Source organism: Anomaloglossus baeobatrachus, chromosome 9 (assembly GCF_048569485.1).
Source record: "Anomaloglossus baeobatrachus isolate aAnoBae1 chromosome 9, aAnoBae1.hap1, whole genome shotgun sequence".
Lineage (NCBI taxonomy): Eukaryota > Metazoa > Chordata > Amphibia > Anura > Aromobatidae > Anomaloglossus > Anomaloglossus baeobatrachus.
Window position 1 is genome coordinate 47197424 of NC_134361.1, and position 16568 is coordinate 47213991.

Here is a 16568-nt window from a genome sequence, read left to right on the forward strand (position 1 = left end):
CGGCCGCTATGCGGAAGGAAAAAAGTGGGCGGGATGTTACGTCCCGCTCATCTCCGCCCCTCCGCTTCTATTGGGCGGCGGTTCAGTGACGCAGCTGTGACGTCGCTGTGAAGTCGCTGTGAAGCTGAACGAACCGCCCCCTTAGACAGGAGGCGGATCACCGGTCACAGCGACGTCGCCGGGTAGGTAAGTACGTGTGACGGGTCTGGGCGATGTTCTGCGGCACGGACAGCGATTTGCCCGTGTCGCACAACAGATGGGGGCGGGTACCCACGCTAGCGATATCGGTACCGATATCGCAGCGTGTAAAGCCCGCTTAAGACACACGGCGTGAAAATCGGAGCGAGTGGAATGAGATAAAACATCACATTCCACTCGGACCAATATTAGCCGGTGTGTCAGCACTCATGAGCGATTATTTTCTCAGCCCTAATCGGACTGAGAAAACAATTGTGGCATGCTGCAGGTGCAATCCAATCCTTGTTTCTCTCGCACCCATTCAAGTCTATGGGGCGAGAGAAAAACTGCACTGCACTCGCGGTACACTGGTGTACCGCGAGTGCAGGGCGAGAATGGCAATAGCCGGCAATGGAGGAGAGAAGGAGATAAATCCCTCCCTGCCCTCCTCAGCGCCGGCCCGCCCCTCCTCAGCTGTGGTCCGATCACATGATTGGACCTCAGTTGCAGTGACACTCGCATGACACTCCGCTCCCGCTGTGCTGCTAGCGTAAACTGAGTGTCATGCGAGGATCGCAGTAGATCCCCGTGTGGCCCCAGCCTTAGGGTACGTTCCCACAATCAGGACACGCTGCGTTCTAGATGCAGGGTGCCTTCCCTCCTGCAGTGGCGCTATTGTTCTCCGCAGGACAACCCAACGCCCATGCACACAATCAAGATTCTGGGCGCTGCAGAATGTCTCTCTGTTCTCCTTGCTCAGAACACTCGCATCTCCGCAAAAATAAATTGACATGCGGTGGCTCGGGAAGCCACGTCACATGTTAGTTTATACTGTGGAGAAAAGAGGCCCAGTGGGCCGGAGATTTCTATAAATCCCATTCACTGTGCTTGTACTGCACAACACAGCGTTTTAAATGCAGCGAAAACACGGAGCATCAAAAACGCTGCGGACACTGATCGTAGGCACATACCCTTACAGACATCACAGGACACATTGCAGAGGTGAAAGTTACACTTTTTGTGCCTTCCCGAATTCCTCAAGGGCCACCACTCCTGTTGGTATCTGATGAATTGTGTTATTCTGGAATGTCTTACATTGTCTGTACATATCCGCTTTGAATTGTAAAATGCTGTGGAATATGTTGGCGCTAAAGAAATAAAAGTTATTATTATTAATTCTGCTATGTCAATAAATCTGACAAGATAGAAGTATAAATGGGGCCCACACTACAGGAGCAAACACTAGGCACACTTATTACCGCGGGGTGCTCAGAACTCATAATGAGCAGTTGGTCGCTCGGATGGGCGCGATTCGAGTACCCGAGTGTAATGGAAGTCAATGAGGAAGATCTTCTTAAAAAAATGCTTGAGTTTCCCATTGACTTCCATTATTCTTTGTACACAAGTGTCCAGCTTCTGGTTGTGAGTACCGATCACCCGAGCATGGTAGTGCTCACTCATCACTACTCTACCCTCATAGATCACCCGAGCATGGTAGTGCTCACTCATCACTACTCTACCCTCATAGATCACCCGAGCATGGTAGTGCTCACTCATCACTACTCTACCCTCATAGATCACCCGAGCATGGTAGTGCTCACTCATCACTACTCTACCCTCATAGATCACCCGAGCATGGTAGTGCTCACTCATCACTACTCTACCCTCATAGATCACCCGAGCATGGTAGTGCTCACTCATCACTACTCTACCCTCATAGATCACCCGAGCATGGTAGTGCTCACTCATCACTACTCTACCCTCATAGATCACCCGAGCATGGTAGTGCTCACTCATCACTACTCTACCCTCATAGATCACCCGAGCATGGTAGTGCTCACTCATCACTACTCTACCCTCATAGATCACCCGAGCATGGTAGTGCTCACTCATCACTACTCTACCCTCATAGATCACCCGAGCATGGTAGTGCTCACTCATCACTACTCTACCCTCATAGATCACCCGAGCATGGTAGTGCTCACTCATCACTACTCTACCCTCATAGATCACCCGAGCATGGTAGTGCTCACTCATCACTACTCTACCCTCATAGATCACCCGAGCATGGTAGTGCTCACTCATCACTACTCTACCCTCATAGATCACCCGAGCATGGTAGTGCTCACTCATCACTACTCTACCCTCATAGATCACCCGAGCATGGTAGTGCTCACTCATCACTACTCTACCCTCATACATCACCCGAGCATGGTAGTGCTCACTCATCACTACTCTACCCTCATAGATCACCCGAGCATGGTAGTGCTCACTCATCACTACTCTACCCTCATAGATCACCCGAGCATGGTAGTGCTCACTCATCACTACTCTACCCTCATAGATCACCCGAGCATGGTAGTGCTCACTCATCACTACTCTACCCTCATAGATCACCCGAGCATGGTAGTGCTCACTCATCACTACTCTACCCTCATAGATCACCCGAGCATGGTAGTGCTCACTCATCACTACTCTACCCTCATAGATCACCCGAGCATGGTAGTGCTCACTCATCACTACTCTACCCTCATAGATCACCCGAGCATGGTAGTGCTCACTCATCACTACTCTACCCTCATAGATCACCCGAGCATGGTAGTGCTTACTCATCACTACTCTACCCTCATAGATCACCCGAGCATGGTAGTGCTTACTCATCACTACTCTACCCTCATAGATCACCCGAGCATGGTAGTGCTCACTCATCACTACTCTACCCTCAAAGATGGAAGCCAAAAGGACACTTTTTTTTTTACATCTGTCAGCTCAGTAGGGACAAATGGATATGTTTGAGCTTAGCGGTTCCATCCTTCACAGGATAGCCTGCATGGATGGAGTGGGCGTCTCATACTCACATTCAGCATCAAACTCCCCCCTCCACTGGTCCGTAGTCAGGGCATCCTCCACCTCCACGTCCAGCCGGTCCCCCGCGTTACGGACCCGTAGTATGTGTTCTATGCCTCTGAAGACGCAGCGGGCTTCAGCCGACTCTGTGTCCTCCATAATATAGGATCTGACCTAACAAACAAGACAAGATTAAAGCAAAAGTTAAAAAAAAACCACCATATTCTGGGATCCATAACGTTTGTTTTTCCACACATGGATGTGCGCTTCTTTTCTTAGAAAGGTTTAGTGACGAGAAAACTGCAATTTAGCCGTTTTGATTTTTTTTTCCCTTAAAGTAAAATGGAGCAATTTTATTTTTTAACTTTCATAGATACAAATATTTAATTTTTTTATTTTATTTTTTTTTTATATATTTCATTATTTTTGGATAGGGAAACAGACAGCTGATTTTAATTTGATTGGGGGGGGGGTTTCATGTTTTGAAAATATATTTTTTTCTTTTTTTTTAGTCTCCTAAGGGGACTTGAACCTTCAATCATTTGGTCGCTTGTACTATACACTGCAATACTCCACCGTGCGGAGCTGCCGCCCCACCTACACCCCACCTACTGTCTCCTCCCCAAAATCCTTTAGGATGTAAGCCCGCAAGGGCAGGGCCCTCTTCCCCCTGTGCTAGTCTGTCTATTGTAACGTGTACATGTATTCTGTATGTAACCCCCTCATGTACAGCACCATGGAATCAATGGTGCTCTATAAATAAACAATAATAATAATACTCCAGCATTACAGTATTTAGCCGAAATAGAAGTCTGTGTGGCCGAGCCTTAGGTGTACCAAGATGCCGACGGCAGGGCCTTCAGCAGTATACCGGCTGTTACAGTCAGACCGTCCCTCGTGCTGTGTAGTGATCAGTGTCCGCTCCCTGCACCGTCCCGATGACTGGAAGTGAGCAGCTGCAGGGAGAAGCACACATCATTTTCTCCTTGCCACTGCTGCTCCAAAAAGCCAGCAACACAAAGTTTAATAGGAATCTGTCAGCAGGTTTTTGCTATGTAATCTGAGCGCAGCATAATATAGAGGCAGAGACCCTGAATCCAGCAATGTGTCACTTACTGGGCTGTATTTTGTGGTTGCAATGTAATCATTATTTTATCAGCAGGAGATTATCACTGCAGGACTAGTTTTCTTGTGCCTTCAGGTAAAACCCCACCCCCAACAATGATTGTACACTGTGCATAGGCAGAAAGCTGCCAGAAAAAGCAGCCAATTAGTGGTGTGGGTGGAGTTATACAGAGCTCAGCATTCCAAGCTCTGCTAGATCTGCAGCAGAGAAAACTGTGATTGTATCAAAACGACAGTAAAAAGCTCTGGAAGTGACACATTGCTGGAATCAGGGTCTCAGCCCCTACATTATGCTGATCTATAACCCTTCTGCCATGAGTCACAGATGGGGGGGAATCAAATCTCTATGTGCCTTACTTCTGATGTTGTAGGACAGAGGTCTCCAGCTGTAGGACTACAACTCCCAGCATGATCAGGGAATGCTGGGAGTTGTATACTGGCCCTCAAGCTCTCACTAAACCCCAGGCTGGAGACCACTGCAGACCGACATCAGGGCATGCTGGGAGTTGTAGTTTCGCAAAAAAATAGCCTGGAGACCATCATTACAGGGATTAACTAGGTTAATGAGCTTAGCACCGCATGCACAGAGGAGTCACCGAGAGAAGAACTCTGCAAACCGCACCGAGGATCCAGAACCGCCGCTAGAAGCCGCACCGGAGACCCCGAACCGCCGCTAGAAGCCGCACCGGAGACCCCGAACCGCCGCTAGAAGCCGCACCGGAGACCCCGAACCGCCGCTAGAGGCCGCCCCGTCCTCCCGCACTCACCTGCCTTTCTTCCCTTCCTTCAGCAGCTCCTCTCGGTCAGTTAAACCGCCGGTCTCCCCAGACAACACCGCCCTTCACTCCCAATGGCTGCGATCAGCATTTCTCGCTCTGCTATTGGTCCTTCTGCACGTACGTCATCAATAAGCCCGCCTTTTCTCCATAGCTGCGTTCCAATTGGTCGAACGTTTGGGTCATCTGACGTTCCAAGCAGCCACTTAGAAAGTCTGCACTTTAATCGGGTGTCGGAAGTGTTACTATGACAACCGCCAGGGCCTGGGCCTAAACACGTGACTGAGCCCCTGCGGGGATGTGGGGCTGGGAGGCCCGGATGTGTTGTTGATAAACTACAAGTCCCATGAGGCTTTGTAAATGAGGGAGGTGGAACCATGGGAGGCTTTTCCCTTCCCAGCAGTTCTAGCTGTAGACACAGACTGAGCCATACAGTCTCCTTCCCAGTATTGTGCACAAGTCCTGGAAACCCTGTAAGTAGGTGTGTAATTAATAAGGAGGTAATGAGGTGGAATCTGCTGCAGCCACTGGGATCAGAGATGGCTCTGATCCCGGGCGTTCAGTTAAACAGCAGCACAATATCTTTTTATTTTTTTTAATTGGAAAGGTTTACTAGAAAGTACTAGAACTAATAAATTTGGTCTTGGTGTAATCACACTGATCTGCAAAACAAAGCTAACAGCTCATTCCTACCATATACTGAACGGCGAAAACATGACACCCAAAAAACAATGGCAGAACTGCACTTTATCAATACCTTTAAAGGGTATTCCCATCTCCAAGATCCTATCCCAATATGTAGTAGGTGTAATAATATCCAATGCCTCCAATTAGAAATGTAGTATAGTTCTGATATAGCCATGTGTCTTACCTCATGTGCAGGGCATTGCAGCTTAGGTATCCATGGTTACGACCACAAGTAACTAACTGTCACTATATGGGTTGTGTAACTATAGATACCTGCACTGCAATGCACTGCACATGAGGTAAGAGACCATTCCTTCCTCAGTTCTTGTAAATACCAGACCATTCTTTCCTCGGCTCTCGTACATACCAGACCATTCCTTCCTCAGTTCTTGTACATACCAGACCATTCCTTCCTCAGTTCTCGTAAATACCAGACCATTCCTTCCTCAGTTCTCGTACATACCAGACCATTCCTTCCTCAGTTCTCGTACATACCAGACCATTCCTTCCTCAGTTCTCGTACATACCAGACCATTCCTTCCTCAGCTCTCGTACATACCAGACCATTCCTTCCTCAGTTCTCGTACATACCAGACCATTCCTTCCTCAGTTCTCGTACATACCAGACCATTCCTTCCTCAACTCTTGTAAATCTCAGACCATTCCTTCCTTAGCTCTTGTAGATACCAGACCATTCCTTCCTCGGCTCTCGTAGATACCAGACCATTCCTTCCTCAGCTCTCGTAGATACCAGACCATTCCTTCCTCAGCTCTCGTAGATACCAGACCATTCCTTCCTCGGCTCTCGTAGATACCAGACCATTCTTTCCTCGGCTCTCGTAGATACCAGACCATTCCTTCCTCAGTTCTCGTACATACCAGACCATTCCTTCCTCAGTTCTCGTACATACCAGACCATTCCTTCCTCAGTTCTCGTAAATGCCAGACCATTCCCTCCTCGGCTCTCATAGATACCAGACCATTCCTTCTTCGGCTCTCGTAGATACCAGACCATTTCTTCCTCAGTTCTCATAAATCTCAGACCATTCCTTCCTCAGTTCTTGTAAATCTCAGACTATTTCCTCCTCAGCTCTTGTATATACCAAACCATTCCTTCCTCAGCTCTCGTAATTACCAGACTACTTCTTCAGCTTTCAAATGTACCAGATCAGTCCATTGTCAGCGACTGGAAGTACCACACCATTCCTTCCTCAGTTCTATTATATGCCCAGAACATTCCTTCATCGTCCCTCAGAGATCCTAAAAGTTCCTCAGCTGCTTTAATTGTCAGATCATTCCTTTCTCAGCTCTCCTAGATGTCCGACTAATTTTTTCTTTAGCTTCTTACGCTCTCTTAATAAATAGACCACTCTTTTCTCACCCCTCCTAGATGCCAGACCAATTGTTTACAATCTATTCTATTTTTCAAAACCAAATTGTTCAGCCATCATCATTTCTTTTCTAGACTCTAGGTGCCAGATCAGTCTTTTCTCATCTATTCTAGATGTCACATCAGTTCTTCCTTGATTTTCCTAGTTACCTGACGAACCCCTCATCTATTTCAGGTTCACTTACCATTCTTTGTTCTCATAGGCACCTTATCAATCCTTCCTTAAAGCCGGCCATACACATTAGATAACTGTTGGTCATGAGATCCTTTTCCGACAGCTATCTCAGAAAACTTTTCCATACACAGGAGCACTTGTTTGGCGAGCACTGCTGTGTTCTCTTGGAGAGACCTGGTGACTGGCAAGAACAATGCAATCAGTAGTTTGAAATTGGACATGTGTTATCGACATCTTCCCCGACCATCAGTTGGCCGGGACCCCTATACGCAGTAGACTTTTGGCCAAACCCATCGATATAGGCAAATTCAGCCGACAGCCAAATCTCTATTGAGGGCTTTACTTCTTGGTCAGCCTTAGCATCAGATCATTCCATTTTCACCTCTCCAAGAGGCTAATCTTAGCTCTCAAAGGCAATAGACTACGCTTTCCTGAGCTCTCTCGGGTGTCAAATCCTAACTTTCTCATATTTCCTAGGCAGCAAGTGCAATCCATGCTTAGATGTCCTTAATAGACCAATCTTTGACCAGCTTTCTCAGGTGACAACACACTCCTTTTCTCCTTTTGTTCTTCTACATGCCAAGTGCCAGACCAAACATTTCATCTACTTTTTGGTGTTAGATCAATCCACTTAGCTTTCTTAGGTACAAGACCAATTTTTCTACAAATTGTGTATGAAACACACAAATATTTTCTCAGTTTTCCTAGATGGTTGGACTAATCCTTTCTTGGTTCTCATAGATGCCAGACTCATGCTTCTTCATCTCTCAAAGGTGTCATGACAATTCTTCTTTAGTTTCCTTATTTCTACAAGTTGATATCTCTTCAATGTGACAAACTACTTTTTCCTCCACTTGTCTAGTTGACAGACTAGTCCTAACTCTGCTCTACTAGATACTGGACCAATCTTTCTAATCTCTTCTACATGAAAGACCAATCCATCCTTACCTCTTCTAGGCAAAAAGAAACAATAAAAAACAGCCTTTCCTCTCTCCTTGGTAGCAGATCACTCTTTTTCTCAAATTTTCTAGGTGTGCGTTTTCTCCAAATATTCTCTTGGATGATTCTTTTGGAATTATTTTATGTGTCAAAGTACTGATTACATTGATACCTTTTGTGAAGAAATCAGTTTTAATATTCATCATTAGTCAGCATTTGATTTTTTTTTTCTCCTAATTAAATTTCGGTACATAGGGGCCGGATTGTACACTGGATCTTCTCCTCCCTGTCTGTGATTCCCCATCTCCTCCACTGCTGGTACAGGCAGGCTGGTGCAGACGCTTTGGCTGTTACTGGCAGGTAGACTGGTACAGGTAGGCAGACTGGTGCTGGCAGGTACAGATACACCAGATGGGTAGTGGAACACAGGTACAGGTTAGAGGCACAGGATGCAGGCACTGTACACTGGCACAGTATACAAGAACAGGTACTGCATAGTAATATTGGGTCAGGAACCTTGTTGCAAAGGCACTTCCCTAATGGGAGGGTGCCTTAAATGCCTAATGCCTCCCTGCGATAGGCTGGAGTCATGACCTAAATAAGCGCTCTGCCCCTTTAGGAGACACAAGGGACACACACACGTGCATGCCCTAAGTACACTCTCAGACCCTGGGAGCAGAGAGCAGTGGCGGGAACAGGAGCTGCAACTGGGACTGAAGCTGCGACAGGGACCTAACAACTGGAAAGATGTCAGCGGCTTGCCGAGAGGGGGAAGTAGGGCAGTGCAGGGGTGCTGATGCTGATGGCGTAACAGTACCCCCTCTTTACACCCCTCCTTATTAGACCAGACAAGAATTTCTTAAAGAGAAGGGGTACGTGGATGTTCTCCCTAGGTTCCCATGACCTCTCCTCAGGACCAAAACCCTACCAATCCACTAGGAATAGGGTTTTACCTCTGATCTCTTTAATCGCCAAGATGTTCCTAACTTCAAAGACGTCCTCAGAACTGACAGGCGAAGACGTGGCATAGGGGTCCTTGAAGACGTAGCTCAAAATTACCGGTTTGAGGAATTAGGAATACGTAATGTGTCTGGACGTTTCAGCTTATAAAAAACATCGTTGACGACTTCAGAGGGACTGATGAAGCTGGGACTTAACTTGTAGAAGGAATCTTCAGACAGATGTACTTCGAGGAAAGCCACACTTTATCCCCAGGCTGACAAATTGGTGAGTCAAAGCGCCTTATGTCTGCACGCCTCTTCATCCAGTCAGACGATCTCTTGAGTATAGATTTGGTGTAATCTCAGACCTTAAAGAATTACCTGGTGGGCATGTCGGCCATAGGTATTCCAGAAGTGGTTGACACTGGAAATGGGATACTAGGCTGTTGTCCATAGACCACGAAAAAGGGTGATTTTGCAGACTCCTCACTTTTATGTGCTAATTTAAGAGAATTCAGCCCTGGCTAACAACTAGACCCAATCATCAGGGTGCACATTCATGAAATGTCACAGAAAGGTAGTGATTATTTGATTGGCTGGGTTTTAGCCTCTGGGCCAGCTGCAGATATGCCACGTTCTTGTGGTCGGTGTATGTGACAACCGGATAAATAATACCCTCCAAAACCTAACACCACTTCTCCAATGCTATGCTTATAGCCAGCAGCTCTCGATCTCTTATAGTGTAATTATGCTCTGATGCGGGGAAGGCCTTGGAGAAAAAAAAAAACGCAGGTCATCATGCATCCAGAAGAAGACTTTTGGGTGAGACCAGCTTCAGCTTTGGAACATGGAGCATCTACCTCCAGAAAGAATTGCTTGTTTTCTTCAGACCTATGAAGCACTGGGGCTGAAGAGAGTGCCTGCATCAAGGAGAGGAATGGGGCTTCAGTCCAGATCTTAGGATTAGCGCCCTTGCGGATCAAAGCAGAGATTGGAGCGGTCTGAGCCGAGAATTGGGGAATAAATTGCCGATAATAATCTGGCAAATCCTAAAAAATGCTGGATAGCCTTTTCGCCAACTGTCACTGACATTTGAGAATCAAAGAAACCTTTTTAGTATCGATCTTCAGCCCGCTGTCAGGGATGATATACCCCAAAAAGGGAAGAGAAATCTTCTCAAAGAGACGCTTGTCAAACTTGGCGTATAGATGATTCTCCCTCAGTCTTTGCAAGACCAGACGGACGTTTCACCAATGGGAAGGCAGATCCGAAGAGAAGACAAGAATATCGTCCAAACAAACTATCGCATATGAATAGAGAAGGTCACAGAAGATGTTGATCACAAATTCCTGGAAAAACAGTTGGGGCACTACTTAGCCCAAACAGCATGACTCGATATTCATAGTGGGTGTCACAGGTGTTGAAGGCGGTCTTCCATTCGTCTGGTTGGCTTATGCAGATTAGATTGTACTCCCCTCGCAAATCGAGCTTGGTAAAGATCCTGATTAGTGTTTAGCGGACCCGGACCGGCAAAATCCGGATCCGCGCGGTTTGAGCGGCAGATCAGAGTCCGACCCGGACGCGGGAATCCGGGTACACGATCCGGATTCTTTTTTTTCTCTCTCTTCTCCTCTCCTCTCCTCTCCTCTCCTCTCCTCTCCTCTCCTCTCCTCTCCTCTCCTCTCCTCTCCTCTCCCCTCCCCTCCCCCCCCTCCCCTCCCTCTCCTGTCCCGAATTCCGCTCCCCAGTGACATATATGGGGCCGGATTCCGGATCCGGATTTCTTTGTCAACCCGCCGGTGATCCGCCGGACCCGGATTCTTCGCAGTCCGTTCAACTCTAATCCTGATGCCTCTTAGATGGTCAAACAGTTCCGGAATGAGTGGAAACGGGTATTTTTTATTTATCATGATGAGTTTAGATCTCTGTAGTCTATGTGAGGCCGAAGGTTACCATCCTTCTTCTTGACAAGAAGAATCCAGATACTGACGAAGTAGACTTCTGGATAAATACTCTCTCCAGATTCTCCTTGATATAGGTGGACATGGCTTGAGTCTCTGTCTGGGAGAGAAAGTAGATTCAACCTCGAGAGGGGGAGCTGGGAGCAGATCTGTCGGGCAATCATAAGGACAATGAGGTGGGATTGTCTATGCTTCTTTCTTGTCAAAGACATCCTGTGTACGAACAGTAGCAGAAGATAGACTAGACGGCCGCATCGGTGGACGAGCAGGGCATACGGAGACAAGGCACCTCTTATAACAGCGTTGTCCCCATCACAGCAAAACTTGTGTTTACCAGTCAAGGACAGGTTCATGAATGTGTAACCATGGCAGGCCTAGGAAACGCATATGAGACAGATGACCTAAATGACCATGCTGCCCCTTTAGGAGACAGGGGGTACGCAAGCACTCTAAGTGCACTCCCAGGGGACCTGCACGTTGTATTCAGGCCCTGGGAGCAAAGGACAGTGACGGGGACAGGACCAGCGCCGCAGGGGGACAGGAGCTGCGATGGGGACGTAGCAGACAGGAAGGTGAGAGTGGTATTGTCCCTATGTACCAATTTAATCCGTATTACAGTGTCTGTACAGCCTTATCTTTACTTTACATCGCAATATTGTGCTGACAGGTTATTTTAACTGTACATAACCAACTCCCTAATTATATAAAAGGACTAAACCGTCTTATGATTTGATTTTGCAGGATGAACATGGACACATTTAGGACAGCGTGTCTGCGGATGAACAATTACTCGAAGGGACCACTTCATTCTTTGAGAGTGTCAGTATGATCGAAAGAGGTTTGTGTTTTTCTACAGATTTTTCCAACATTACATAATACCCACCCAATGGCAAATTAAAGGGATTGTTGAGTGTTACAATACTGATGACCTTTATTTAGGTAGGGTCATCAGCATCAGATCGGTGACACCGCTCATTGTACAGAGCTGTGGTTGTTCTGGCTCTAGTACTGGGGGTGCTGGTTGTTTGGATCCCAACAATTAGGAGATGGATTGGTTAGATGATCAGCATCGTAGACCTGAACATTAAAGGTACAGTTTATGATTTTAAATCCCCCACATTTGTATAATCTAATTGTGCCCACTTCTAAGAAGTGGTGTTTGTATACCATCAAAACCGACAAATAGGAGGAACTAGGCCAATGTGGGTGGCTTAGAAGGTAGACCACCACATTATGGGTGTCAAGTCCGAGCATTCCTACATGAACAGGGTCCTGGAAAGTGGATGGGTCATCGTGGGCCAGTTGAATGGCCACCAAGGTCTCCTGATCTGACCCCCTTAGATTTTTATCTTTGGGGTCATCTGAAGGCAATTGTCTATGCTATGAAGATACAAGAAGTGCAGCGTCTGAAACAACGTATACTGGAAGCCTGTGCTAGCATTTCTTCTGCGGTGCTGCTATCAGTGTGTCAAGAGTGGGAGGAGAGGGTTGCATTGACAATCCAACACAATGGACAGCCCTTTGAACACATTTTATAAGTGGTCATAAAATTGTAAATAACGAATGAATGAAGTTACCTCAAAACCAAGCACACCATTGTTTTTCTTGTGAAATTCTCAATACGTTTGATGTGTTACATGACCCTCCTCCCATTGGAAAAAATAAAGTTGGATCCAAAATGGCCAACTTCAAAGTGACCGCCATGGTCACCACCCATCTTGACAAGTTTCCTGCCTTCCATGTACGCTAATTAGCCACAAACAGGAAGTTGGTATGACTAACTATTCCCATTTTATTTAGGTGTAGCCATATAAATGGCCCACTGTGTGTGTGTACTGTGTGTGTGTGCTGTGTGTGTATGTGTGCGTATATTATATATATATGTGTGTGTATATATATATATATATATATATATATATATAATACACACACACACGGTGGGCCATTTATATGGATACACCTATAGAGAGAGATTTTATATATATATATATATATATATATATATACCGTATATATGCATACATCTCCCTCGGAATTTAGAGGCACATTGACTTCCTAAGATCTGAGATTTGCTTTCCCCAGAATTATTTTTCATACTTGTAAATATCAATAGCAATTCTCTGCCTTTATTCAGATTGTGGCCTGTTTTGACCCATGGTAAGGTTTTAATATTAGTGAGTGTAGGTACTGTCCTGATCGGGTACACCTTGACGCGGTGGGATGGCTTTATGCTTTTTTTTTTTATCAAAAATAGTGTTTACCAAGTACCCTTTGTTTATATGCACTATTCTTTTATTTAGTGTTCTATATGTGCATATTATTCTTATTTTGGGTTTTCTTTGTCTCATGGCCAGTGTGAACATGCACTTATACACGCGTATGTACCAACTCACGCTCCGGCTCATTTTTTTGTATTTCTTTAGTGTCTTGTACCTACTACAAATAAGCCCTCTTTTTCCAGTGAGCTGAGCATTTCATCCATTGCATCCCATGGCTGTGTGCCTATAGTCGGGACCCAGCCTTTCTCTGTCCTTATTCAGATTGAGGTCTGTTTTGACACATGCTAGGGTTTTAATACTAGAGAGTGTAAGGTACCGTCCCGATTTGGGTACACCTTGTCGCGGTGAGATGGCTTTATGCTTTTTTGATCAAAAATAGTGTTTACTAAGTACCCTATGTTTAGTTATATGCACTATGCTTTTATTTAGTTGTCGTAGGGTATATGTTCATATTCTTATTTTGGATATACTTGTAAATATCGTAGTTTAATAACAAAAAAAGAAAAACATTTGATGAAAAAAATGACTTTTTATTCAACCTAACAAAATGAAGCCAACATAACTTTAACACATTTTACATCTTTTCTCTCCTAAGGGCCAGGCTGTGGATTTTTCTGGTAACATAAAGGTGACTTCTCGTCAAGGTCCAGGTACAGTCATCTGAGATTCTAATACCACAGTGATAAAATAAAAGCAATGGAAAACCTCCATACAAAAAAAATAAAATTAAAGTTTTGTCCTGGTCTCTGTAGAAAACTTTAAAGAAAAAAAATATAACTCTGGTCCTAAAGGGAAAAACACAACTATGGCTCCATTGAACATAGGGATTGCTGATGGTTTCTTCAGCTTAGTGCTTCATCCCGTAGCCGGCGGAGTTACGCTCAACCCTTCTGTGGCCAATATTGTTGGGGCAGTATTTCTTGGTGTGTGCCCAATCTCCAGTTGCCCCACACAGTGAACAGGTATACATCCTGAGAACCGGGCAGGAGACTTTTCCATGCTCGTCCTTCAGGTTGTGGCCGGTGTAGATGTTGCGCGACTCCCCATTGTGCTTACAGAAATTACACAAGATACTCTGTGATCGGGCGTTGCGTTTAGTCGCTGATAAGGCAGGGTCCTTTTGATAGGATTTGTCCATTTGAGTCTGAAAGTTGTCAGGAGCTTTTGGTTGGTAGGCTGAGAAGTTGCGATGCTTAGTAGTGCTCAGGTTGAGAGATGAGCCAAGTCCATTGTGAAGGTAGGAGTCAGGAGACTCTGGGCTGGTTGGATATTCATCCTCAAAGAGAATCAAGCATGTCAGTAAGTCATAGTTGGTGGGGTCTTCCCCGTTTGCCTGGACTCCATTTGGTTCAGCATGGTTGATGAGGAAGGCTTTGTCTGGCGGTGGATTGCCAGTCTTCAAGCGTGCCATCTGTTGGACCAATGAGGCCAGCTGAAAGTAGTCTTTCCAAATCTGGAACTCCATAGTGATGCTTCTGCTCAGGGTTGTGTCCAGAGGAACCATCTCTGTTTATATTGATTTTTGAAGGTAAGTGGGTGGGACTTTATCATAAGTCCCCACCCTGATATAAACCTACTCCGACCCATATTTTGTGGGAGGCATTTCAATGTCTAATGGGATAAACTGCTTTTGTCTATTTGTTGTTTACCGTAACCCAGTGAACAGAAAATGAAGGGTGTTAACTTCGTTTCACCAGACATCACCTACCCACAGGTTAGGTCATAACCTATAGATCAGCGGGTGTCTGACTTCCTGTCACTGGAACCGGCACCGATTGACAGAACGGGAAACTTCTACCGCCTTACAATGGACCAGCTTGACTGTCACTCCATTCATTTCCTTTGGGGCTACTTTTTTCTGGCAGCCTCAACGAGAATTAATGGAGCCGAGGTCGGGCCTCCATATTATAGGGGTTAAAAATTCCCCATCGGCGATAAGAATTCCCTGTTCTGCTGATTCTGTGGTCGGACGCACTCCGATCAGTAAGTTATTACTTATACTGTGTATAGGTTTTGACTTGTTTCCACTGGACAACCCCTTTAAAGGGAACTTGTCAGGTGCAATATGCACCCAGAACCACAAGCAGTTCTGCATGCATATTTCTAATCCCTGCCTAAGCATCCCTGTATCTAGTAGCATAGATAAAAAGATCTTTAGAAAAAGTGTTTCTAAAGATCCTTTATGATATGCTAATGAGTGCAGGGACTAGTCGCAAGGGCGTTATGTCCCCCAATTAGTCCGCCCTCTTAGCATGTTAGCACACCACTTGCGTCAGCACTGTTGACACTGGGCAATGGGCATTGAATAGCTTGTTAGCACACCCCTGTGGGCGTGCTAAGAGAGCGGACTAGTCAGGTGATATAAACACCCTTGCGACTAGTCCCTGCGCTTATTAGCTTATCATAAAGGATCTTTAGAAATTATTTTTTAAAAGATCTCTTTATCTATGCTACTATAGCCTGGGACAATTAGGCAGGGATTAGCAATATGCACCCAGAACTGCTCGTGGTTCTGGGTGCATATTGGACCTGACAGATTCCCTTTTAAGCTTGATTATTAGTTCAGAAATGATGGCATTAGAACCGCTCTGGCCTAAAAGAACTGAGAAGAACATTACATATGAATATTGAAGCCTTGTAATGTTGATTATACATGACCCAATAAAATATGCTGGTTCTGTGACATCCAAAGCAGCGGGCGCCTGATATCTCAGATTCTTGGACAACCATTGTTCGGAAGTGGGAGTTTTAGGATGAGTAACCTAAACTGGAATTATAGTTTGTCATCCTAATATAATACTAATACAAGAAAGTGTTCTCCACATGGGTTCGCTTTTACATCACTAAATTGTTGGTGCCGATGAAATCTTTCTTTTCATCCCTTCTGGCCATCGCCTCTTGATCGGACTTCTCTTCTCTTGATTGTCCTCTCGATCCCAAAGTGCTTCAGAAAAAAATGAAATGTAACGTTCCTCATTCTCCTTCTCCAACGTTTTCCAACCTGAGGAATCCATCATTCATCTTCAAGTGTCAATGACCCAGTTTATTAAATGTTAGATTCGCACTAGCTAATCCCAAGGATTTCCTTCCATATAGACAAAAGGAAAACCCAAGAACCTTGTCCTCTAGGTTTTTGGAGAGCGAATCAACTTCATCATCCAAGTAATTGGTGAGCTCCAGCAGTGAGACACCCTCTCATTGATATATTCAGTCCTGAGGTTCTTTCTCCCCTCACTGACGACCACTTTCAATCTGTCTTGTTAGCCTTCTG

General features: G+C 45.5%; 1 protein-coding gene and 1 long non-coding RNA gene across 6 annotated transcripts in view; one reads left to right on the plus strand and one right to left on the minus strand.

Moving 5' to 3' along the window:
- Window positions 1-4998, minus strand: part of CCDC61 (coiled-coil domain containing 61) — a 71969-nt gene extending 66971 nt beyond the window's left edge. For 3 of the 5 annotated variants that reach the window (XM_075322615.1, XM_075322614.1, XM_075322612.1), the window contains exons 1-2: window positions 4917-4998; window positions 3036-3198 (exon numbers count right to left, since the gene is read on the minus strand). In XM_075322615.1, the coding sequence (XP_075178730.1) occupies window positions 3036-3183 (148 nt within the window). In that variant the 5' untranslated portion in view covers window positions 3184-3198; window positions 4917-4998. Of the gene's footprint in view, window positions 1-3035; window positions 3199-3861; window positions 3877-4916 lie in introns of those variants that run through there. The other 2 variants (XM_075322613.1, XM_075322616.1) reach the window with 2 other exon arrangements.
- A 280-nt stretch (window positions 4999-5278) lies between these two features.
- LOC142250439 (uncharacterized) lies at window positions 5279-14003 on the plus strand. The gene is made up of 3 exons (XR_012725190.1): window positions 5279-5406; window positions 11760-11856; window positions 13893-14003. It is a non-coding gene; the product is annotated as an uncharacterized LOC142250439 (long non-coding RNA).
- The last annotated feature ends 2565 nt before the right edge of the window (window positions 14004-16568 follow it).